Source organism: Chelmon rostratus, chromosome 11, assembly GCF_017976325.1.
Source record: "Chelmon rostratus isolate fCheRos1 chromosome 11, fCheRos1.pri, whole genome shotgun sequence".
NCBI classification, from domain to species: Eukaryota; Metazoa; Chordata; class Actinopteri; order Chaetodontiformes; family Chaetodontidae; genus Chelmon; species Chelmon rostratus.
In genome coordinates, this window is record NC_055668.1 from 21,211,917 (window position 1) to 21,236,532 (window position 24,616).

Genomic DNA, 24,616 nt, shown 5'->3' on the forward strand with positions numbered 1-24,616 from the left:
ACATAAATAAAGACAGAATGCAATCATTTGTAAACACACTGTACACCAGCAACAGATTCACGAGGTGTTCCTGAGTCCATGCAGTAACATTCTTTATCCAATGTGATCACAAAGAGGTGAACCCCCCTCCAGCCTCGCTTGTTAGCAACTAAGCCTTTCCAGGATGCTCCTTTCATACCCAATCATGATACTATCACCTGTTACCAATCAACCTGTTTACCTGTGGAATGTTCCAAACAGGTGTTTTTGGAGCGTTCCACAACTTTCAGTCTTTAGTTGCTCCTGTCCCAACTTCAAATTCAGAATAAGCAGATATTTACAAAAATCAATGAAGCTGATGAGATAAAACATTAAATATATCGTCTTTTGTACTGTTTTCAATAGAGTATATGTCAAAAAGGATTAGCAAATCATCACATTCTGTTCTAATAATGTTTCACACAGCATCCCACTGTTTTTGGAATCTGGGTTGTATATGAAAATTGGCAAATGCGTGTCACTGTGTGGTGTCAGTAAGTGAGAAGAAAAGGAAAAAGCTGTTGCTGCATGGCCTAATGCACCGGTTATCTTGAAAGTCACCTGTTTGAGACCTCCAATCTCTTGGAAAAATCTTGTCAGGGGAACTGAATAACCAGCTGCTGGTGTTACTGCCCCAGGCGAGGCCTTAATGCCCCGACTTGACTGCAGTGGAGCTGCTCAGTGTGCAGATGCACACACAAAAAATGAATATAGCTCCTCATGACAAAAGCTTGATTCAGAGAGTATCTGAGTCACAGTAATTAGAAAAATAAATAAATCTAGTCGTATGGATGTCTATGGGAGTTACGTAATACTGTCTGTAATGAAGTACTGTGTATGAATTAGTGTTGAAGTATCACACCAAAGACTCATGTCCATACAGAGTTAAACACTGTGTGTCATTGAATTTGTACTGGCAGTATCATCACATATGATCCCATTTTTTAAAACAAACCAAAAAACATGATGGAGAAAAAGTCCTAACATGAATCACCATAATTAAATGAGTGTGCTAAGAGCTGATATTTACTCAGGAGGTTCCTGCTGATTCCCTTCACCAGTCAATACCATATTCAGAGAGTAAAGAGGGTGAATCCTCGGACTCGAACCCGTGACCCGAGGTGATTTGTCTGTGCTGTGACGACCACCGCCCTGGCATGACCTCTGACCTCATGTAAGTTAGTCCATCAGACGAGCGTCTCACGAGGCTTCCGTCACACGCGATTAACTGTAAATACAAGCGTGTTTGTCAGGGCTGTTGTGAACGAACATGAATTCAGTTGACACGCAATGGAAAGCGTCATAAACAAGCCGCCTCAGAGTGGAATCAAATGGTGCACCCTTGTTTTGTTTTTTTGCAGGACTGCAGCGATTAGCACGGTGAGCTGCTACTGCTTAGGTTGTTGCCCTTGTTTGCTTTTCATGGTCAGAGAGAGTGAAATGCCACACTGATCCTCCGCTGTGCAGGCCATATGCTGAGTGTGTGACGCACACACACACACACAGCCTGATAGAGGTGTTAAAGATGGATGTGAGGTAAATTTCTCCATTACTATGAAGTAGAAGCCCACATCAACCCACTGCTAATCTGGCAGTATAATACCTAGAAACAACTCCCTTATCCCAGAGTCTGGACTTGGACTAATTGTGTGTCCAGCCATGTTCCCAAATACAAACAGGACACTACACCATGACTTTTCCTCTTGCTCTGTGACACCATCAGCAAGCATCCAGTCATCTCAGCATGGAACAGTGAGGCACCCAGCCCGTGTTAATGTAGCGCTGATCTCAGCAGCCGTTCATTTACGTGACATTTTAGCTGTTAGGTTTGCAGTTCTCACTCATTCGAATGAGTGGACAAACTTTGCCTTTTGTTTTTCTTATTCAGGGCTTTCTGTCTTTGATATTTTGTCGTTGATGATCATTGTTCAGTCATTGCTCCATCGCTGAATACATTTTTCTGAAATTTCAGGGAGCGATGGATTGTGCTGCTTTGTTGTGGTATTTTCAGTATTTCACTGAAAGGTTGTCACTCATTTATCTGTCCATGCATGCTGAGTTCTTTGATTTGATTATCCGAATCACACCCATTGGTGCAACAGTTGTGTTTTTAATTGAGCATTGTGAAAGTTTGTGAAATGTCTTTTGAAATGCAATGTGCTTTTGGCTGCCCAGACACTGGTTTTCAGAGAGGAACCCAGACTGCCTCAGGACACCGAAGCACTGCAACCTTTTAGGTAACTGGCGATCCAGCCTCCAACCCCTTTAGGTACAGCAGACGGCGTCCGTCAGTCAGTCACAAACAGCCAGCAGTCAAGTCGAGTCAGGCTGCGTGTTGTTGCCACTAACAGTGGCACTGAGCGCCATGAGTCATCTCTGGTCTGTCTGCTGACTGAAGACACACTGTCTCTGCCCTCCACTCTGCTTCCCTCTTCTTCTTTTCTCTTTGCGCCTCTTTGTATCTCCTCCCTCCCACCGCAGCTTTGTTTTGGTGTGGGTTGGCCTCTGTTCTCCTTCACTCGCTCTTCCTCTTGAACCGAGGAAACAATCTTTGCCTTCCTGATAGACAAAACTAAGAATCTGTTTGCGTCTTCAATATTACCGGTTTACCGGTATTACTGCAGTGATCCTTGAGTTCTGTCTTTTATTTTGTCTCCCCGTCGCCATCATGTCTCTGCAGTCCACTTTTGGGGCCGTACTCTGCTGCCCTGTTGAAGTTTGAGCTTCTGTTGGTGCAACTTTTGCTGTTTTCCTTAAGCCATGGGGGCTGTCACTTTTCATGCTTACTAGGCAGTTTAGTTGCTGGCCCATTTCGCACCACTGTATCATGGAAAAGCTAAATGGATTTTGAAGTTTTTTAAAAACTTCTTGTATTGGTACTGCAATAGTTTAAGGGCATTGATTGATTTAGCTAACAGTGCAAGTGTTCCTTTGATGACAGCTAAACTCTGTCCTTCTATTACGCTGCACTTTAATGTTCGTTTACGTGTTTTTTTTCTGGTATTTATGCCTCATGAGAGGAAAATGTATGGAAGAAATCTCTGTCCTGATGTGATAATATAGGTACCTTCAATAAAGTCCCAATAAAGTGAACAGACCAGAATGTGAAATGTCATGTTTTTTCTCTCATGTTGTATAAATATGCCTGTGAGGCTACAGCCAGGATGAGGATAGATAGAGGTGTGTCTGCTGGTTCCTCCACTGAAACTAGAAATAGTGAAACCGTAGAATTAGACGACATAGCAAGAGCTGTTGTGTTAGAGACGTCACACATTACTCCCAGGCTGTTCATGCTATTAAAGCTCTTGTTTTGTCTCTCTTTCATCTGTTGAAAGTCTTGGTTTTATCAGTTAATGACCAATGCCTCTCTCTCTCTCACACACACACACACACCGTCCTCTCACACATACTTCTGCAATGTCACAGTCATGTTTGCGCATTCTTGGCCTGTGAGAAGCAATTCATGTCTCTGTTGAAAGACCATCTTTTATTCATGCACATTTCATATAGAATTCCTCTCCCAACCCACCAGCACTGCTGCTAAATGTAAACACAGCTCGCTATTTATAGAAAGTCAGCCTCAGTATCCTGCAAAAGCCCCGCTTTTTGACAAATGTCAAGCTTTTCAGGAATACAGGAAAAAGCGTCTCAGTTTCCTGTTGAAGTCCATGCATTCCTCTGCCGCCCTGCCTTATCTGAGTTTGTATTTTGAATGAGTTACGAATGAATTCTGGTGTTTTGATTTTGCAAAACTGGCTGCACACAACAAATTGAATAATTGTGTGTTCTTTCTGGTTGCATTAGTAACATGACATTAATTCAGGAAAAAAAATATAGTGTGAAATAGTGTTTCTGATGTAGAAATTCTGCATTTAAAAGCAACAGACTTGCATTAGTTGGTAAGATAAAGGACTTGGGACTGTGTGTCTGACAAATGGATTAAAGGTTATCATATTACAGTTCAAAAATCCATTCTGAAATGTCTTTTAAAGTATCATGCTGCCCTTTCTCTCATGCACATTATATCTCCGCCATAGCTGAATGATCTTTACCGCAAAGGGCTGCATCTGTGGGAGACGATGATGATCCAGGGAAGCTAGTTTGAGTAGCAGATCCATGAGTCTTGAAGGCTTTTGAGAAACCAAAATAGTAGTTTATGCAACTAGTTCAAAGTAGTTTAGAATGCAGTGAGAAAGGTTGGAAAGTTATCACAGCAGTAGTCATTTTATCCTCCATGACAGCCGTTAAGTAAACAGAAATCTGCTGTTCATGTTACATAATAATCTAACAGGAATATGTGTTTGCACGATTAATCAACATAGTGCATCGAGCCAGGTTTCCCCTTCTTTTTTGCCAGAGTTTCTTACATTTTCCCGGCTAGATTTCTGCTGGAGAACAGTTTTCTCTGTCACGTGCACAAAGGTGTAACCGCTTGTCTGATTGGCTCTCGACAAGTATGCATGTATGCTGTCTTCTTGGTCTGATGCAGACACCAAGTCAGCAGGTAGCATCTTCTGTCAGTGCTACGATTGAAATAAGAAAACCTGCACCCTGACCTGCTGCATGTATACACAGATTTACAGCAACCTGGTAACTCAAGTGCATGTGAATGCACTGATTGAAATGCAGGGATGGTGTTTATGAAACTGACTAATTAGCTTCCACTCAGCTGAGAGAAGCTCGCCTGTCTCCTGGTTCAGCCAAGTGCAACTCAAATCTGCCTTGAGGTTGCAGGAACAACACTGCCAAAGCTTCGCCGTGTGTTTCAGAGTCTGCACTGTTTCACTTTCTCTCCTTTTTCCTCCTTTAGGCTCGTAATGTAAACACAGGAGAGCTGGCTGCTATCAAAGTCATCAAACTGGAACCGGGTGAGTTATCTTATCATTCTTCCTTTATCTCCATTTTTGCTGTTTCCTCTGTATCTCATGAGCACTATGTTCTGTAATGTGTGTTTGCCTTCTTTGTAGCTTTTATTATATTTATTGCTTGTGTGTTTGGCAACTGTGTTTTCCTTTCTGCCTAGTTTTTATGTTTTTTTTTTTGTTTTCTTCAATGTTTGTATTTTACAGCACCGTGTAACTAATTTCCTTGCCTTCTACCACATCAGCCTTTCTCTCAATCACTCTGTCATCCTCCATCTTTCCGCTCTTTCACGCTGCTGTCCTCTCACCATCTCTGTCCTTTAGCTTTTTCCTTTTTTTCATATGCATTTTTCACAATCTCCCCTGTTCACTCCCACTCTCACCCTACACCTGCACACCCTCCTTCACTAAAGAAGGGACAACATAACAACTTCAGAACTTACAGGAAATGTTAGTGGAAATGTATCATCACATTATTGCTGGAAAATGAAGGTCTTCAAGTGTGGTTAAGTTGAGATATGTCCTCTTGCTCCCATCAGTCCACCTGCCACCAGTCAGTCACACACTCTGTCATAAACACAAATTCATGAACAAACCCACTTCTCTCATTTTCTGTTGCTTTGTAACTAGTGATAACCATGTCAAGCCTTGAGATACCAGAATGTCACTGTAATAATAATGGTAATGTGTGTGTACATATGTGTTCACTCCAGGTGAGGACTTTGCTGTCGTCCAGCAGGAGATTATAATGATGAAGGACTGTAAACACTCCAACATCGTAGCCTATTTTGGCAGTTATCTCCGGTAAGAGTGTGCGTGTGTCAGTACAATGAATTCATTATGGTTGCTTTGAAAGTGTGTGACATTAAATCACTTTTCCAGAGCGTGCACATGTGTTTGTCAGAGAGAGAAAAGGAGGGATGAGCATGTGTATGTGAGGAAATAAAAGAAATAAAAAGGAGATAAAAGGGTGTGTGAGGGGAAATTACTTTGTGTGAAGGTGACACTGTGTTCTGACACTGTATTCTGTGTGTGTGTGTGCAGGAGAGATAAGTTATGGATCAGTATGGAGTACTGTGGGGGAGGTTCTCTGCAGGATATCTATCACGGTAAGAACATCATGCACCCAAATGCACGCACACACATTTCGATCTTAACTGTGCTGGTTTTTGTTTGTACCTTTTCTCACTCTGTCATATCCATCCGTCTCTCTCTCTCCTCCGTCTTTCACTCCTCCAGTAACCGGGCCTTTGTCAGAGTCACAGATAGCCTACATGTCACGGGAGACCCTGCAGGTAGCGTATACAGTATATTTATTGTCAGTGTAGTTGTTTTGTTCTGTCAATGTAATTAGTTATTGTCTGGAATAAAGAAAAAGGCATGTTCTGCCCAATCTGCTTAGATGTTTCAGTTTCTCTGTCTGTAAGATGATGAGAACATAGATGCTAAAAGCATGAATGATCTCAAACATTTATCGGCTCTCGTGCTTCATGCTAACACGTGAGCGCCGACTCTGTTGAATGAGAGCTGGCTACTTGCTGGACACTAAAGAAGTCAGAAAACCACCCTGAGCTATTTAAGATGTTGGATTTTGGTGTTTTGTGATCCAAAAATCAACTTGTGCTCTACATATGCATTTTATTGAAAATAATCATGAATTGAATCATAAAATTAGAAATAAACAAATATTAAGACAAGACTGTAATTATTCCCCAAAGCACCACAGCTGCATACAGTTACAGAGGAAACGCTGTTTAGTGTTAGCGTTGTACGCTTGAGCCAGTCATCGATCACAGAGACACAGATGATGTGTCTGTGCTGCCAACTGTAAATCTCACAAACATTTGATTTTCATTCAAGCAACAGATGGTTCTGATGAAAAATATCTGAATGCTGCTTCTCCTTTTGCAAATATCAGGGCTCATACAGTCTTAAAAGTTTGGAAGATGCTTAATTTGAATGTTTTCAGGGTTAAAAAATGCTTGATTTTCAACTTAATCTGGCGTTATTTTAATCATGTGACTGTGTCCTTTTTTTCTGCAATACCAGCCAGTAACACCAGTTGCTGTGTGTTTCTGTTCACAGGGTTTATATTACCTACACAATAAAGGCAAAATGCATAGAGACATCAAGGTGAGTTTGGAGAAAACTGTAGAATAATACAATATCTCATATCTTATATTATCTAATATCTTACCTTTCCAAATTACCTGTCAGCTATAAAGTGAAATACACTGGATTTGACTTCCTGTTGAAAATTGTAATTCAGCATGGCAACACAGAGTAACCTGATCTCGGAGGTCATCCATGGAAACTGGAAAGGGGGATCACTTTCAAAAAATACTTGCCAAGTGATTGGATGCAACATCCATCTGTCACAGTCTAACTTCATCCAATCAGATCAACGAAGAGTGAAACTCTTGCCCAAGCCAGTTGGTAGAAGAGTGGGAAAATCTTTTCCATGGAGAAAAGCCTTGAGTGCTGTTCTTCACTCTTCTTTCAATGAAGCTCTCTCTCCAGTTCTGATATAACGGATGCTACAGCAGCTTCTGCGCTAACATCTGTAGGAGCCATTCTTGCTTTCCAATGAACCGTCGGTTATCTTGCTGTTGTCACACCTGAACTGCTCCCGTAGTTGCCAGTAGTTCCTCACAGGGCACCGATTGGTCAGAAGGACAGACCACACCCTTAGAAATCTCCATTCAATTGAATAACACCTTTTCAAGTGCTGCAAATGCAATTCTAGTGATCATTACTTTATCATCAGTGATAATTAATGATAAATGAATGATAATTAATTCAGGAAAAGAGAAAGAACCCATGCATTTAGTGATGTTGAAAATGAAAATTGATCCCCAGGTTATTGCTGCTGACAGTGTTTGTGAGGGGGAAATGATCATTGACTCATAGCTGCAGGCTACGTTGATCAATGATCGCTTTGCAACAAACGTGCACTGCTGAATGAGCTTCCTTGAATCGGCCCGAAATGTGATTTTCTCGCGTTGTGTTTGTCTCTGACAGGGAGCAAACATCCTCCTGACAGACAACGGCTATGTTAAACTAGGTGAGAGGAACACGCAATGCTTCTGTAATCACCTTCTGCTTCAAAAGACTGAATCTGAATGGCCTCATTTACTGACTTTGTCTCTCTCCTGTTCCCCCTTCCTATAATCGCTTCTGTTCTTACTCGCCCACTTTTTTTTATTCTTCCCTAATCACATTAATTCTTTCACTTCTTCCCCTGTGTTGTTCTCTTTCCTCTTTCTTATTCCCTCCCCACCTTTTTTCTCTCCCCACCTTTTTCTCTCTATAGCTGACTTTGGTGTATCGGCCCAGATCACAGCAACTTTAGCCAAGAGGAAGTCATTCATTGGAACTCCGTACTGGTTAGTTGTGCTTGTGTTTTTCCTTCATCAGCTCCCTTTATATTCCATATGTATATGCATGCAGGCAGAGCACTTTTTTACTGAACGCAAGAGGTGATCCGTCAGTAGCGGACAGTGTGGCTACAGGAATGTGTCGGCTGCATGTTTCAGGCATCCGTTGTGTTAGCTGATGGTTTCCAGTGCAGCTGTATTAGAATGTGAAGACATAGTTTAACATCAGGATGAAGCCGTCTGCTGTTGTGCAGTTACTGCATGAAGAGAGAAATACATTTCACTCATTTCTTCTTGTTTTTTTTTTTTTCATGTCTCATTCTCTCTCTGTCTCTCGCTCCCTCTCTCCATAGGATGGCTCCAGAGGTAGCAGCGGTAGAGAGAAAAGGAGGTTACAACCAGCTGTGTGATATCTGGGCTGTCGGCATTACTGCAATAGAGCTGGCAGAACTACAGCCTCCCATGTTTGACCTGCACCCCATGAGGTAGAGGAGTGTGTGAGTGTGAGTGTGTGTGTGTGTGTGTGTGTGTGTGTGTGTGTGAGACAGCAGAGTGACCCAGCAGTCAATGTGAAATAATCTTTACATTAAAAAGAAAGGGCCGTTTACATTTCCACGTTGATGTGGAAAATTAAATTCTTGCCACACGCGATTTGAATCAATCCATCAGTGTTGATGATTGTTGATTTCTCAAGGCATATCACTTCATTTACTTTCACAATACAGAACCATTAAATCCGTTATTAATACTATTCATTACACCTCTGCTTAGATATACCTTGATGAATGTTTCTTGCCAAGACGTTGGTGTTCTAAGTAAATGTATAGAGCAATTGTACTACACAAAGTATAGAAGTACCACATGATAGAGATCTGGATGCTGCAGTGGTGGCTCCTCTTGTCATTATATCTGAATGGTTTGTGGCTCTTTCACCACACAGCTGTACTCCAACATAAAGAGTTTAATCTTTGTCTCTTTTTCTGCAGGGCCCTCTTCTTAATGACCAAGAGTAATTTCCAGCCTCCTAAGTTGAAAGATAAACTCAAGTGGTAAGAGACCACTCTGCCCATGATGTCTTCGGCTTCCTCACTTGGATTTCTTTTCTGTTTCTCTCCCTGAGATACATTTCATGTAGAAGCAACACCCTGCTGTTGAGATCACTAAGAGGGCCAAAAGATCAAACCCTTTCTTCTTTTTCTCTTTGTCTTTCTCTCTCTGTTGAACCGCAGGACAAACAACTTTCACCATTTTGTCAAACTGGCCCTGACCAAGAACCCAAAGAAGAGGCCCACCGCTGAGAAACTGCTGCAGGTGAGCATTAAAACAGCACATTAACAAGCCTTTAAAACAAACAAATCGGGTGGTTTTACTCTAAGCTCGGTTATACTCTTACATATGGATACACGCTGCAGATTAGACCATTTCAACTGGTGGTGCTGGTAAAAATATTACTGTATGTTAACTGTATATTTGCTTTAACTGGATATTTTAACCATTTGTCAAGCAAAACATCTTCTCACACTCCTTACAGGTTACTTAAGTATTGCTCAGACAGACAAAATAAACTATTTTAATGCATCTTTCTTATTGTCCCCCTCTCTCTGCTTTTCTTCCAGCACCCTTTCGTGTCCCAGCCTCTCAGCAGGACTCTGGCAATAGAGCTGCTGGACAAAGCCAACAACCCCGACCACAGCACCTTCAATGACATCGATGATGACGACCCTGAGCCAGAGGTAACCTTTGACCTTCTCAGGTTTCTGCTGTCAAAACAAAAGTGTCATCATGCTTCCCGACAGGTCAACAGAGTGGTGATTATTCTCCTCATTTGTTCCTTAATTTCCTTCCTCATCAACCACAGTTCACCCTCCTCAACCTCAGTCCCTCTTCTCACCTGGCACATGTGACTCATCTTTCTGCTCTTTGTCCTTCCCCTTCTTCCTCCCTCCTCGCCTTGTTCTTCACCTCTTCTCTCCTCTTTGTTTCTAATTTCACTCTCTTCACCCTTTATCCTCTCTTTCCTTCTTCTCATCCTCTTCCTCTTTCCTCCTCTCTTCCTCCTTGTAGCACTTCTCCTTTTTCTCTACCTTTCTCTTCTCTTTCTTTGTCCCTTCCTTTTTACCTCCTGTCTTCTTATCTCTACCCCCCCTCCTTTACCTCCTCCTCCTCAGTTTAAGTACAGGGGTCATTTCCTACCCATAAGCCCCGGTGCTCGACGTGCACCTCGCTTTGCGGCCCGTAGAAAGGTACCAATGTGGGCTGCCGTGTCTGCAGTGATATCATTCTAATACAAGCGATACTCTCAGTTGTTTCTTTGCTTGGGGGAGGACCACAGAACTGAGTGAATAGAAACTGGATTTCCATTCAGTTCGATGTCTGCTGCCGCTGTCATGGAAACTGGCACTAGCATGTGACTTTCAGACGGTTGATGGATGGCAACATGGCCGTTGCATAAGTAGTTTAACATACCAGTGGGCACTTGTATTTAATGTTCATGCTTTTCTGTTGGTGTGGACATCAGCTGGTGTGGTTATTTTTATAGAATCCTTTTGGAATATAGTTAATTTTGAAACGTTTCATTTATCTAAATACATCCATACAAAAGTGTAGAGGGTATTCCTTTAATTTCTGCATAGCTTTAACATCTTTACAGTGACGCATACTGACCTCTCCTACATTAAAAAAAAAAAGCTACGCTCACTTCCATGACAACATTATTGGCTAAACCACGGCAGATCACTAAATGTCATCACTGGGGATCAACTCTTTTCATTCTAGTTCTGTGGCAGCAGCTAGCCGCTAAAGAAATGGCTCCGTTCATGAAGATGGCTACCAAACTGTGACGTCATCACACTCCTGCGAATGATGCATCTCAACCACGTCCAGGTCAAAGTGTATTTCCAAACAGATAGCGTTGGACTTTGTGGTTTGTGCTTGTCCACTTAAGTGCCAGTGCTGACTTCAACTGAAGGAACGTTTTCTGTTCTGGAAAGTGTTTGAGCATCGGTGGTACAGTAAAGGCCACCCCAGTTAAGAATTGTTTTACCCACCTCTGATTAGAAGTCTCTTTCTTCTTGCCTTTCCATTTGGCAGTTTGGAAACACAGGATGCATTTTGAAAAGGGTGGGGGTACACTCAAATATGCCAGTTATGTAAGCCATCTTCATCTACCTTAGCCATTACAGTTACTAACCATGACTTGTGTGTTAATGATGATGAACTTACCTATAAGAGTTTGTTTAAAATGGACAAATCTGTTAGTGGATCCGTGCGGCAGATGTGGCTTTGATGGATGCATTTTTGAATCGTCTTGGTTTGTCTTTTTCCAGTGCTTTACGAGCATGCTCTGAGGTTGCTGTGTTCTTAGCTTTCTGTACATCTCAGAGTTTGAATTCTCTCGATTTGTTGTTTGATTTTTGAATGACCCATCATAACGACTGTGATGCTAGTCAACAGCTAGCATCACATACAGTCATCGACTCGATGTGTTTTAATGCACAAGGCATGAACACGGCCTGGGTAAGAGTGCAGGACAGTGGGCAGTGTGTGACTATTGGTTTCAGCCATAAGAGTCATCTATATAAGAAATAGACGCGATCATGGCCTGTATGGCTTTCAAAGACTAAGTATTAAATAGATTGACTGACTGACTGACTGACTGACTGACTGACTGACTGACTGACTGACTGACTGACTGACTGACTGAATCCCAAGCTGGGAAATTGCAGTGCAGCAGCATTACACACAGTGAAATAAGTGAAAAGTTGTGAAATAAGACTATACAGAACAAACTATACATAATAAAATATCAAAATAGCAAGCAGAAAAAGATTATATACATAAAAAAAAAAGCAAAATAGCAAACAGTAGTAATGAAAAAGTACGAAAAAGAATATCTACAGCAAATGGCAGTGTGTAGAAAATAAAGTGTACCGTGACTGTAAGCATACACAGTGAAAAAAGTGAAAATTTGTGAAATTGGACTATAAAGAACAAACTATATATAATAAAATATCAAAATAGCAAGCAGTAAAAATTATATACATAATAATAAAATATCAAAAGTAGCAAACAGTAGTGATAAGAGGTATTGTACAAAAGAGATTTTTTTTTTTAAGCTGTTATTGTACAGTGCAATGGCATGTGGCAGGAAAGTATAAGTAGAAAGTAGAAAGGATATGTTACCTTACAGGGACTCATGAAATGTTGATATTTTTTCCAGGGAAGGTTCGTCTTTTCCGTCCACTTTGCTGTGTTTTGGTTGTCTGGTTGCAGAGTGCGACTGTCTGTTTTGCTGTGTCATCATATTCCACCCACAGGAAATAGCAGAGGGATTATGTTTTTTTTTTTTTTTTAAACCTATTGTAATCGTCTCAAGTACCGTGCAAGCTACATACGTTCCTTGAACAGCTATGTGACTGTGTGTGTGTGCCTTTGTCTTTCCTGACAGTCTCCAGTCTCTGTTCCTCATCGTATTCGTTCCACCAGCAGGAGCGCCAGGGAGGGAAAGACATTGTCAGAGATTAACTGTAAGTTCACACACAGGATCTCCATGAACGAATGTGTTTTCATTCAGAAAACTCCACAGAAGTGACCAGAAGTCTCTGCTTGTACTGTATTCTCTGATCTCATGTTGTGCCCTCCTCCTCTATCCGTCTCAGTTGGTCAGGTCAAGTTTGATCCTCCGTTGAGAAAGGAGACAGAACCTCATCATGAACCGGTGAGTTATTAGCTGCAGCTTATGCTTGTATGAGCGAGTGTGTTAGTGAGGGTATGTTTGTGTGGTTGTCACTTCACCAGTACCAGCATGGCTGAGTCTCACCTAATCACAGGAAGCACCCCGATCAGTCCATGTTGTTGTCAATCTGTGTTGAACCAAACATGAAGCCCATCCACATAGTTCACTCTGGTAGTCTCAAATCTGAGGCATTTCAAACAGGGATGTCCTGATTTATGCCAGCCATGGTTCAAAAATCTTTCCACGGGTAGGGAAGAAATCGGATTGCTGACCTGCTGCATTCAAATGTGAACAAGCTTACTGCTGTACATGCTGATTTATTCTTTGATTTTTCAACTTTCAACTTGATTTTTTTTCCCCAGTCGCGTCGTTTAGTGCATGTAAGCCTGACATTGGGGTTGGGATTGGCCTGGGTTCTCCTGTAGGGATAGGACGAGGAGCTGAGAGTAGAACCAGTGCTCGTTTCGTTCGTAATAATAACGGTTTGGTATGTGCCTCGGTTTTATGTTCATGGTTCAGTACGTTTTTGGTACAGCAGGGAAGACAAAAATGTAGAAAAGAACATTTTTTATCATTTATTATCAGCAGCGGTTTATTGTTCTTAATTGTTATGCCACAGTTACTGAAACTGTAATGCTTCATTGTGAAACTGTTGCTGAACAATGCATTGGTTAATACAGAGTAGCAGAACAGACTGACTGCACCATGTGAAGACACATTGTAGCAGCGCTAAAAGACTGCGCTTAAGTCTCTGGTCTGAGTATGGTGACATATCCACAGAGATGAACACTCTCATAGCATTAGTTATTTGCATTGGTATGAATCTACAGTGAGAGACTGCCTGAATGCTGCGGGGAACTCGTCTTCTAGTCTGTTTTTGTCTCGCTCTGCTAATCGACACATTTAGGTGATGCCATCCTAAATGGCAGGTTTGAAGCATTACCACAGACGTGCCCGACTTCAGGAACAGTGTCGGCTTGCAACTGCATGACATTAATTGTTGTCTATTTTCTCTGTAAGTAATCTGCAAACTGTAATGTTCCCATACAGTGAAGTATCAACACTGCATGGGCTTGACTAACCGTGGCGAACCGACCAGTAACAACCGGTGCCAACAAGTTCTGTTCTGTTCAAAACTTGTGTTCTAAAGTTTCTGTTCTGCACGTGCAAGTACGTGGACGTAAATGCACTATTTTGACAGTAATTGTTTGGATCGCAGGATGTACTGAACTGAGGAAGTCACATACTGAACCAAACGACCTGTACCAAATGGTTCTGCACAAATACACTGACTGCTGCACCCCTCCAGTAGAGGTGGAGCAGGCATCTGATCAGGATGTGTCCTAGACGGCTTCCTGTGGAGGAATTCTGGGAATGTCCAAATCAGAGGAGACCTTTAGATAGACCCAGAGGGATAACGTGACTCACCTGGTCTTGAATTCCCCAGGACCCCCCCTGTAAATGCTGGACGATGTGGCTTGGGAAAACTGCATCTGAGCTGTGTCACTTAGCCTGCTGGCACAAAGACTCAGACATGGTGAAACAGCAGAAAGTGGGTGTATTTGCATAAAGCAGTAACCCTCACCCTGACTGACAGCCAGACAGCAGCTTTCGACACAGATACAACATCTGTGAACTTTGAAGCACAGCAAATGTTGTCTTTCTTGCTTTAGTGTTTTCTTATTTACAAGCATGGATGGACACTACTCCTCCAGGTGTGATAGAAATCTAAACGCAGGTGCTGCTTTTAGTCAGCATTGAAGTGACTCATTTGTGCATGCCAGGTTTTTGCAGGAAACAGTGGTTAATGTCAGTTTTGGTCAAAAAACGAGCACTGGCCTTAAAAAAAGGTGGATTGGTTGGACAGAAGCTAAGGCTTATTCGGCTATTGTGCATCACATTTAGACCTGCTAAAATAGGTTTTACCCGTGGATGGACTTGGGATGGTGCAGGGTTCATGCACAACCACAGCGCCTTGTTAGTCCACCACTCCCTCCCTCCCACCTTTGCTGTCCGTCCTTTGCACTTGCACTTTTTCCAACATCCGTTTTGTATTCCTCCTCCCTTCAAGTCAGACGAGCAAATACGTCCTAAAATGCCTCCTTCTTTCCTCTGTCCCTGCACCTATTGATCAATCAGTTTGGATTAATGTTAAGAAACAAAGCCACCACTTTTGGTCTTTTGACATTCATCTACATTCATCCCTTTGTCCTTCATTTTCTACCCTCTCCTTGAAAGTAATATAATAACATGAGGTTTCTGTCTGTCATGCTGACCCGTGTGGTTCGTAGCTCTCCAAGATCCATCCATTCAAGATTAAGGTGCTATATGTAGAATTTTAAAATCAATAAATCATTAGCACAGTAATATTGTTATATATTTTTAATAACATTACAATTGCTGTTGCCAGAAAGGATTAGCGTCAGGATTTCGTGGCATCTTTGCACAAAAGAGTCTTCCAGCTGATGCAAGGAGTCCACATTTAACGTCTTATGTAATCATAAACAAAACACACCCATAGTGACGCTGTGGAACCTGGATTAAGGTAACATGTGGTCTTAAATCAAAAGAGCCGCTGCCAAGAACCCCTCTGGAATAGAACAGAAGCTACTAATTGTCTCATTTGTCCACTGAAGGAATCTTAACAAAGGTATTTGTATTCATTTAGATTTCACATAGCACTTAGGATATATTCATGTAATTTGTTAATGTCTCTTCTCCTCATTTTGCTGATTTATCCCCCCTTATACATCAGTGTACTCATCCCTCCATCAGCCTATACCTCCATCCATCCCCCCTTCAGATTAATATTCCAGTATCTCTTCCCTCCTCTGTCTTGCTGATCCATGGACTTCAGAGCCCATTTTGGCCTTAATCCAGTTGTCATCCATCATCCTCTCTCTTGCATCCATGTCTCCACTCCTCCCCGTCCCCTCCCTCCATCAGTCCAGGTTAATGTATTAACTGAGGTCTCTCTCGCTCTGTCTTGCTGACCAGTGTGATTCTGAGCCCTATCTGGACTGTGTTGAGGAGCTCTACTATACCGCGAGATCTAATCTGGTAGTACTCTTTCTATCTGTCTCTCTCTCTCTGTCGGCCTCTCCCTCTGTCACCTACATTGACCTTTTTTATTTTCAATCTTTATTCATTTCTTTACTTATTTATGCTTCTTGTCTCACTCTCTTCATATTCCTCTTTCATTCTTAATGTGTTTTTGAAGGACATGTCCTCGTCCTTCTCGGGACTGTCCTGCCTTCTGAGCCTCACTGCTGCCTCTTTGTTTTTGTTTTTCCAGAGTGCTGATTGTTTTGGCTGCTGCATGTCTAACATGTATTTTTACTCATTTTCACAGTTTAGTTCCATCTATTCTGGTCCATCCATCTGTTTCTGTTCATTTTATTCTTCTTTTTCCAGGCTTGGCTTTTGCCTCACTAACTGGTGTTGTAGTTGTCATGGTGATAAGAGTCCTTAGTGATGTCCTTGCTCATTCTGTTGTGTTCGGATATACAGACGACACACACATTCACACAAACCTTTCAATCAGTCAAATCAAGCTGCAAATCTTTTTAAGTTGGGGTTTGTGTGAGGCAGACACACACAGACGAAGGTCGGAGGTCAGATTCAGTTGTCGAGCTGCACCTCTGAAGGCTGGTAGCGATGCCTTGCTCAAGAACACGTGGGTTTGAACAGAGGCATTCCTACCTGCGAAAAATGTTTTTGTTAAAATTTACAAACACACACACACTCGACATTTCAGTGTTTGCTGTACCTGACATCTGTTGTGACGTATCTCTTAATATTTCTCTCTACAGAACGTGTCTCTCTTCTGTACACGACTGCTTATGTGTCCTCTAACCTCTTATGTCCTGTAGATGATCAGAGCAATGAGGCCTTTATTGTGTGTGTGTGTGGGGGGGGTGTCTGTGTGTCTTTACTGTTTGTTTTTATCTGTTCGTCTGCAGTATGTCTGTTCCCCTCTGCATGCTCGTTCTCATCTTTAAGTGTTTTTGTGGCACGATGCTGCGTTCACATTGTGGCTTCATTTAATAAATGTCAAAACGAAGTTTCCATTCGTTCGAGTCAGAGAACGGCGCTGAACTCAGCCGGTGCTGCTTATTGTCAACCTGCACCTGGTTTGAAAGGTGCAGCAGGAAGGTAAAACTCTGAGTCATGAATCAGAATTATCCAGACACATTCAAAGAACTGTTGATCTGCTCTAACCTGCTGCTAAGCTACGATCGTTAGCCGATGTCTGCCGAACCAGATTACTACCTGCAGCAGTAAGACGACGTTATCTTGTCTGGTTACAGTTTACATTAAATAATAAGCTCTCGCGCATCCGCTGTGTAATATTTCCCATTAGATTCATTAGGTAGCTAGCTCCAGCTGCTAAAATCTGCTAGCCGTAGTTGACATTTCAACCGACAAAATTCTTTAATTTTTTTCTGTTTGCTTCCTCTGCTTTTCCTTATTTTTGTTTTTTCCGTGAAAAACTGGATCACCTGTTCTGGGTTTTGCTCGAACTGACGTCAGTTCATGTTCACACAGAGGCCTGAACACGATGACAGGTTCACTAGTAGATGTTGCTTCATCGTAGCTCGTCACGAGCCAGAAGAGTTAGGAAGAACTGGTTTGAAAGCAACGCGTGTGTTATACCAGCTAAGCAGATATTGGAAAAAAACTGAGCAGGATGTCTGCAGGTATCGACATGTGTCAACCTGCTGGTCTTGTTACCTGTAATGATGTAAAGTGTGAATTCAGCAATCGCTGAGCAAGAATCTTCCTTTGAGAGAAAGAGACTAATTCTATCAACAAACCTATAATTGTCAAATATCTTCTTGATCAGAACTGTGAAGATGAGGGAATTGCTGTCCGGACTATTATGTCGTTATGAATATATTTTCTTAGGCCACAATGTGAACTCAGCAAGAGTCAAATCTGTACACATAGTTAGCCGTACGCTCACTGTGTACATCTGTCTGTGTCTGTGGTTATGAGTTAAACTGAGGGTGACACTGCTGTTTTATAGGCATTATTATTTCTAGCAGGCTGCTTTAACTACAGTGGCAGCCCCTGCTACTGAACGGGGGTCAGTGTAGTCACTATATATGTGGTTTATTCTGGCACTTGGCCAAATCTTATATCCCTGGCGAAGTCAAATACATAGCACCTTTTCAAATGAGCCAGTTATACCGTGCTATGCCACAGTTGTAACGTAATTTGTTTGTCTTGTAGGACTTGCAGTTGGAGTATGGGCACGATTCACCAAGTCTTCTGGGAGGAAACAAGTAAGTCTCTTCTCCTGCTCTCCTTTCATTTCTGCGCTGCTGTCTCGGTCTCATCTTGTCTGTTTGTTTCTTTTTTTTTTTACGCTTTCATCTCTTTATGTCTCCGATGCTTCAGTTTTCTTCCCATTCTTTCATCTACAGTTGCAGACAGACTAAGAGAATATAAGATCTAGAGAGTGCTCATGCTGTAGGTTTGATGATTTATTCATAATTGCAGCTCGGGGACGTTCTGTAAGCTGTGTGTTTGTGTGAGCTTTCTGCTTTCAAGTGTGCTTTGTAAGCAGAAAGCTCAGGTTCAGATCAGGGCAGCAGAACGTCCCCCGTAGCCTGACGAGAACTGGAAGGATTTCTCGAGCATGTAGCCTGTTCGATGTGTTTTGGCATTTTTGTCCACACACAAATGCAGTTTCAGCTCACTGAAAATAGACCTTTTGGAAAGCCCCTTCCCAGATGAGGATGTTCACAAGGTCTGTTTGCAGTGTTGGTGTGCAGGCGGAGAAAAGGGGACGTTATCTCCTTTGTTAACATGCAGTGATTTTTGTGGTGTGTGTGCTGGGGCAAGCCTCGCTAACAGGACTTTTTACAGGTTTACACACATGCACAGTCACTATGTTGAGGAACAGAGGCATCAGAATGCAGAATACATAATCCAACACTCCCATGACACAGAGCCCGCTGCCAACGTTGATGGTTTTGTGCAAGACTTGGATCAGTAATGACTTTTTTCAGGCTTCTGATTGGCCAACGTGGCTTCAGGGTTAAGGTTATATCACTGCCTGTTGTTTTGGCGTGCTCTTGTCAGCACATTTTGCATTTTCATATGGGTGGAGATAACAAAACAATGCTTGTGTGGACGGGATTTTTTAGAGAACAGCGAAGGAAAAGCCCCATTTCAAAGAATACCAGTGTACGTGTGGACTAGGCAGAAGTAAATAAACTCATAATTCTTCTTTTATTTTTCTATGTTTATCATATTCTGGCATTTATACTTTTCTCTTCCCTTGTCTGACAACCAGGAGCCTTCTCAAATCTGTGGAGGAGGAGTTGCAGCAGAGGTAAGTCAGACCCTTCTCCAATCCTGATTCAACCAGGAACTCTTGATTTACTGGTGTTCTAACCACGCCCACCCATCAGCCAATCATTGTTAACGGCAGCACTAATCTTGGCCAATCACACGCAACTAACGCTGCCGTAATGACTTCAGGCTGTCGCGGCTCGGTTTGGATTCTTGTGGGTTTTCTTTTCCCTCTGCGGCTTGCTTCACGCTTTGATGTCATCAGGAACAAGGCTGTGCTTCATAGTTGCTTCCCGCAGAGCATGGCTCACACACACGCACTGACACTCTCATGTGTGCGTTCACACACACACACACACACACACACACACACACATGCACGTATATACAGCTTTTTAGCCAAAGCTGCAGTGGGTGTCTTTAGCAGTTTTACTGGCAAGTCTGTGAAGACATTCTTTCTACTCGCCCCAAAGATAATGACAATCACCATTCTTGTGCTTTCCTGTTTTAGATGACAAATGTGTTTCACTGCATTCTTTCGTCTGCATAGCAACAAAGATACAGAGTTTTCACATCCATAAACAGAGGGCACGAAGATGTCCTCTGAACATTCCCTTCGAGATACTAGCGGCCAAATCTGACTGAATATGCTTCCCTTCAAATCCACAGTGTGTAAAAACCAGGCCTGCTGAGTCTAAGACTTCATATATAACAGAGATGATGTTAAATTCAAAGTATTATGTTATGGAAGGCTGTTTGGTTCCACATAAGACAGTTTTTTTTAGGGGGTTAAACACAGTTTTTGTCCCTTTGGTGAACAGAGGTATAACACTGATTCTAAAGAAGTTGTGACGCTGTGTAAGCCATCAATAAATCAGAAAAACAGCTTTAAGAAGTGTTCCTGAGCCCATGTAGTAAAATCCTTCATACAGTCATGTGTTCACAAAGTGCTGAACCCCTTTCATACCCAATCATGATGCTATCACCTGTTACCAATCAACCTGTTTACCTGTGGAATGTTCCAAACAGGTGTTTTTGGAGCGTTGCACAACTTTCCCAGTCTTTTGCTGCTCCTGTCCCAACCTGTTTGAAACGTGTTGCTGCATCAAATTCAGAATAAGCAGATGTTAGCAAGTTATCACTTTCTGTGTGCACAGCGTCACCACTTTTTTGGAATCAGGGTTGCAGTAGTATTAGTATTAGCGTCATCGTTACTTCTCCTGTTTCAGCATATATGTGACAGTCAGTCAACCGTTTATAGAACTGGGTAAAATGCTGTTCAGCAGTCACCTGAAAAGGAGATCAAAGTGGCCTTTTCTTCAGTAGCTGTGACAGACAGGTGTTATTTATTCTGATGAGGGAGGATGGAGGATGAAGCCCAGGTCTAATAATGGCTTAGTCCTAAGACATAGCTGTGCTGTGGCTTTCATGACCAAATAAAAACAGGTAAAAACCTTCAAGAAGAAGAAATGACCTGTTATGTAATGGCTCTCACTGAAGTTTCTCTTCTTCACAGAAAAAACTGTTTTATTCACTAATTGATTTCAGTTGTTTCTGCTTTGCCGTTTTTTTTTGATCAGTGTAAAGCTGCTGTCAGCAAAACTCAGCACTCTCTGCACGAATGTTTCACATTAAAAAAAAACTCCCAGCGGCTCAAAAGACAGAATCCCCCCCCCCCCCCCCCCCCCCGTATCGACAGACCTTTACTGTGAAACATCCACAGGAAGCGTTGAGTTTCACTGACGAGCTTAACACTGATCCAACGAACCAAAGAACGGCGAAGCTGAAGCGACTGCGGTTATCTCGTGAGGGAGATCATCAGTATTTGTGTTTAAGGAGAGAAAGACACAAATTGGCGAGTGCGATATGACTCTGTTGTGCTGACAGGATTAATGGTGCAGTGGTGAGTTCAACAGAATATTAAAGCAGCAGCAGATTAGAAACCAGGGATGTTTCTCACAGGATAAATAAATATTTGAGAATTTACAGGCGACAACGTGTGTTGAAGTGGTTTTGAATTGACTGATTAGAGTTTGCTGTGTGTATCTGTAAGGACTGCACAGGTTTAAACAGCACAGTTGAGGTTAGAAGTGTCTGGTTGTGGAGGTAAGATTGGACACCCACCCATTTATTGCTTTTGTCGGAGGATACGGATTCTTCTTTTCTTTATCTTAGTCTATCGATGTATTCATTGGCTGTTGTTTGGATCTGCTCAGTCCTTTCAGATCTGCCCAGAGTTCAAGGGTTAGAGGTAGTTTGTGGACCAAGCTTCAATCAGATCTCCTTCCCCTTTCCCTTCCTCCTCTATCCTCTTCCTTCTCCTCCTCCTCCTCTTCCTGTTGTCTCCTTTGCTTGCTCCCTTTCTCCCTTAACCTCCACATCTTATGCCCTCCCTACCTCGAACCTCTATCTCTATTCTCTCCCTCCCCTTCTACTTTCTTCCCCACCCCCCACCCCCGACTATCTTCACCTCCTCTCCCAGGGGCCATGTGGCACACTTAGGGGATGATGAGGATGAGGATGATGATGGTGCAGATGATGATGAAACTCACACTCAGTAAGTTCCCTCCCAGCCTTAGAACCGGGAGCCTCTCCCTCCTCGTCCTTCCCTCTCCCCGCCCACTCCTCCCTCGTCTCGGCGAGGAAAGGGTGAGGGTGAGGAGTAAGACAAGGAGGAAGGCTTCCTGTCTCTGCCACAGTTTCATCCACGCATCTCTATGCAGCACACCCCACCATCACGCCACATATGCCACCTGTGTTTGTGTGCGTGTGTTGACAGCCTGTGTGTTTTCTGTGCCGTCCTGTGTGAAGTTACTAACAGTAACCCTAACCCTAAAAAAACTCACCTGGAGGCGGTTAACATGGAACATTTTGTGTTTAGTTCTGCGTTCTTCCTCCATAAATACACAAAGATGGGATATAACTGAAGCCATGGGTAGGGTCATAGCATTAAAGAGCTCATTGTAGCTACGCGCAAGCCCAGCTACCAATCAGATTGCCTGGATGTAGTTTTGGTGCTTAGGTAACTGATCCTCATGACCTTGACATTTGCTGTTTGTTCTCCACTTGCATCGCCATCTGTGTGCGTGCGTGTCTGCGTGTGTGCACGTATCGCACTGCCTTCTGCCTTCTCCTGCCTTTGTAAAACTGTATATTTGGCGTCCAGCCTCAACCCTCATTGTGTCGAAGCCAAATGTCTGCGGCGGACCGGAGAGTTCCTCCTAGTTATATATTTTCCACTGCAGTCAGAGAGGCCTTTACTTACACACACACACACACAATCACACACACACACACACACACACACACACACACACACACACACACACACACACAGCCTGAACCCGAATTCCTAAATTGACTGCAGTCAATAGTATTAGTAAAGTGGAATCATCAACGGTTGCTGGCTATAAACATGTTGAGCCATTGAAGGCAATCCAGTGCATCACATTACCTCCAGAATATAGGCCCACACTTTAAGCTTTTAGTGAACCATGCTAGCTCACTACATGCAGTTGCTAAGTAGCATGCTAATAAATACAAAAATTCATGAATTCTTTTTGCGTTTTCCTTTTGATATTGCAAATATGTCCCGTTTCCATTTTCCATTTCTTGAATCATTGTTGTCAGATCAGTAGGCAGTCTTCCCTAAATTCTACACATTCAAGTGTCCGGAAGGAGGCTCTCTGCCATTTGCCACTCACCACCATGCCACATCTTCCTGCACAGTGCGAGCTCAGAGGCGTAAACTGTGTCAGTTACTGATCAGCTGTTGCTCATAAAGCTTATGTTGAAGATCCAAGAGACATATCTGTTGTGCGCCATTCAACCAAATCACCATGATTCATTTTTATTGGTGTTTCTGTATTTGTGTTCACTGTGATTGGCTCTCAGCCTCTGTCCATTCCGTTTTGTGTGCTCTGATTGGTTCTTTGTCTGTCAGTCATTAACAAGTGGCTCAACAAGTCTGCAGTCTACAAAGCACAATGGATAAAGTCTCTGTGAATATAGTGCTGGTCTTTTTTTATTCTTAATGAATATTTAAGGCATTAAAAGGAGTTTAAAATGTGCTTTTCCTCGATTCAGTTGGGAAAAGCAAATCCAACTGAAAAAAAAAAACAAAAATATTTTATTATAGTTAAAATAAATGCCAGTGCTACTACTCTCAGAGACTTTACACATGCTCCATCTGTAGTTTGTCTTAGTGGTCTCTAGTGTGCCACTCTCACTTTTAATGTAGTGGTTAGCTTTTCATAGCAGTTATCTAGTCTGTCTCAGTGTCAGGCTGTGGTTGTACTTGTCATTTCAGGGTTTCTTTTGACATCTGATTTCTCATAAAATACTACATCTGATCTGGATGTAAAGAAAATGTCTTCACATCTTTTTATCGAAATTAAGTTAAATTAAATTGAATAAACTGTGTGATTGTACATTTTGTCTGTATGTGATCAAGCCTAATCATCAAAGAACACCTTAAAGAAACTATAGATATGAGTAGGAGTTTTAGAGAATTAGCTTCTGAAATCTGTCCTTCTAAAGCAAAAACTGCTTTAAAATGGCAAGTTAAACCATAGCCTCAGTGGTGACACCTTGACAATTGTGTATATTGTTTTTAGTGTAATAAACATCAGCTGTTAGTCTATTTTATGAGTGTCTCAAATCCTCCGTCTCCTTATTCTCCAGTAAATCGAGCACTATCATGAGACCAAAGGTCCCACCTCCGCTTCCTCCCAAGGTACGAGCAACCGAATCCATCAGCGCCAGTCAGTCAGCTGTTATTTGAGCATTCATTTAAAAGTTCAGTTTAGTCTTATTTAGTTTGTGGTTGTTTTGAATTTTAAGGTTTTTGCAGCCCAGAATGTGAGAAATGAGCTGACTCTTTGTACTCGTCTGTATTTCCCTCCAGCCCAAGTCCATCTGCTCGTCCCAGCAGCAGCAACAAAAACACGACGATAGCCAATCACACAGCGAGGACGACGGCGGAGGGGGAGGGACCATCAAACGCTGCCCAGTCCCAGAGACGCCGAGCCCCGCCAAGCCCGCCTCCAACGTACCCCCGCGTCCCCCGCCCCCGAAGCTGCCGCCCCACCGCCGCAGTAGCCTAGGTAACGAGAGCCCCAAGCGCACGGACGTGGAAAACTCTGCCCCAGAGGATGATGGGAGCTTTAGGCATTTCTGGGAGTGGCTCCACACGCCTCACACAGAGGAGGAGCTGGAGGAGGCATGGGAGGTGCTGAAGGAGGTGAAAGAGGAGCAGGAAAAAGAGGAGGAAAAGGAAGAGAGTAAGAGCAGCCACTTGATAGATCGGTAGTGTCCGCAGA

At 42.6% G+C, this 24,616-nt stretch overlaps 1 protein-coding gene across 9 annotated transcripts in view; it reads left to right on the forward strand.

The window, feature by feature from the left end:
• Positions 1-24,616, forward strand: part of LOC121613480 (mitogen-activated protein kinase kinase kinase kinase 3-like) — a 45,383-nt gene that overhangs the window by 8,275 nt on the left and 12,492 nt on the right. For 3 of the 9 annotated variants that reach the window (XM_041946849.1, XM_041946850.1, XM_041946848.1), the window contains exons 2-20: positions 4,829-4,886; positions 5,594-5,684; positions 5,925-5,989; positions 6,120-6,175; positions 6,966-7,013; positions 7,902-7,944; positions 8,194-8,266; positions 8,611-8,742; positions 9,244-9,306; positions 9,487-9,568; positions 9,874-9,990; positions 12,705-12,783; positions 12,916-12,974; positions 15,990-16,052; positions 18,228-18,280; positions 19,297-19,335; positions 21,778-21,852; positions 23,979-24,030; positions 24,202-24,577. In XM_041946849.1, the coding sequence (XP_041802783.1) occupies positions 4,829-4,886; positions 5,594-5,684; positions 5,925-5,989; positions 6,120-6,175; positions 6,966-7,013; positions 7,902-7,944; positions 8,194-8,266; positions 8,611-8,742; positions 9,244-9,306; positions 9,487-9,568; positions 9,874-9,990; positions 12,705-12,783; positions 12,916-12,974; positions 15,990-16,052; positions 18,228-18,280; positions 19,297-19,335; positions 21,778-21,852; positions 23,979-24,030; positions 24,202-24,577 (1,624 nt within the window). The remainder of the gene's footprint in view (positions 1-4,828; positions 4,887-5,593; positions 5,685-5,924; positions 5,990-6,119; positions 6,176-6,965; positions 7,014-7,901; positions 7,945-8,193; positions 8,267-8,610; positions 8,743-9,243; positions 9,307-9,486; positions 9,569-9,873; positions 9,991-12,704; positions 12,784-12,915; positions 12,975-15,989; positions 16,053-18,227; positions 18,281-19,296; positions 19,336-21,777; positions 21,853-23,978; positions 24,031-24,201; positions 24,578-24,616) is intronic. The other 6 variants (XM_041946855.1, XM_041946854.1, XM_041946856.1 and 3 more) reach the window with 5 other exon arrangements.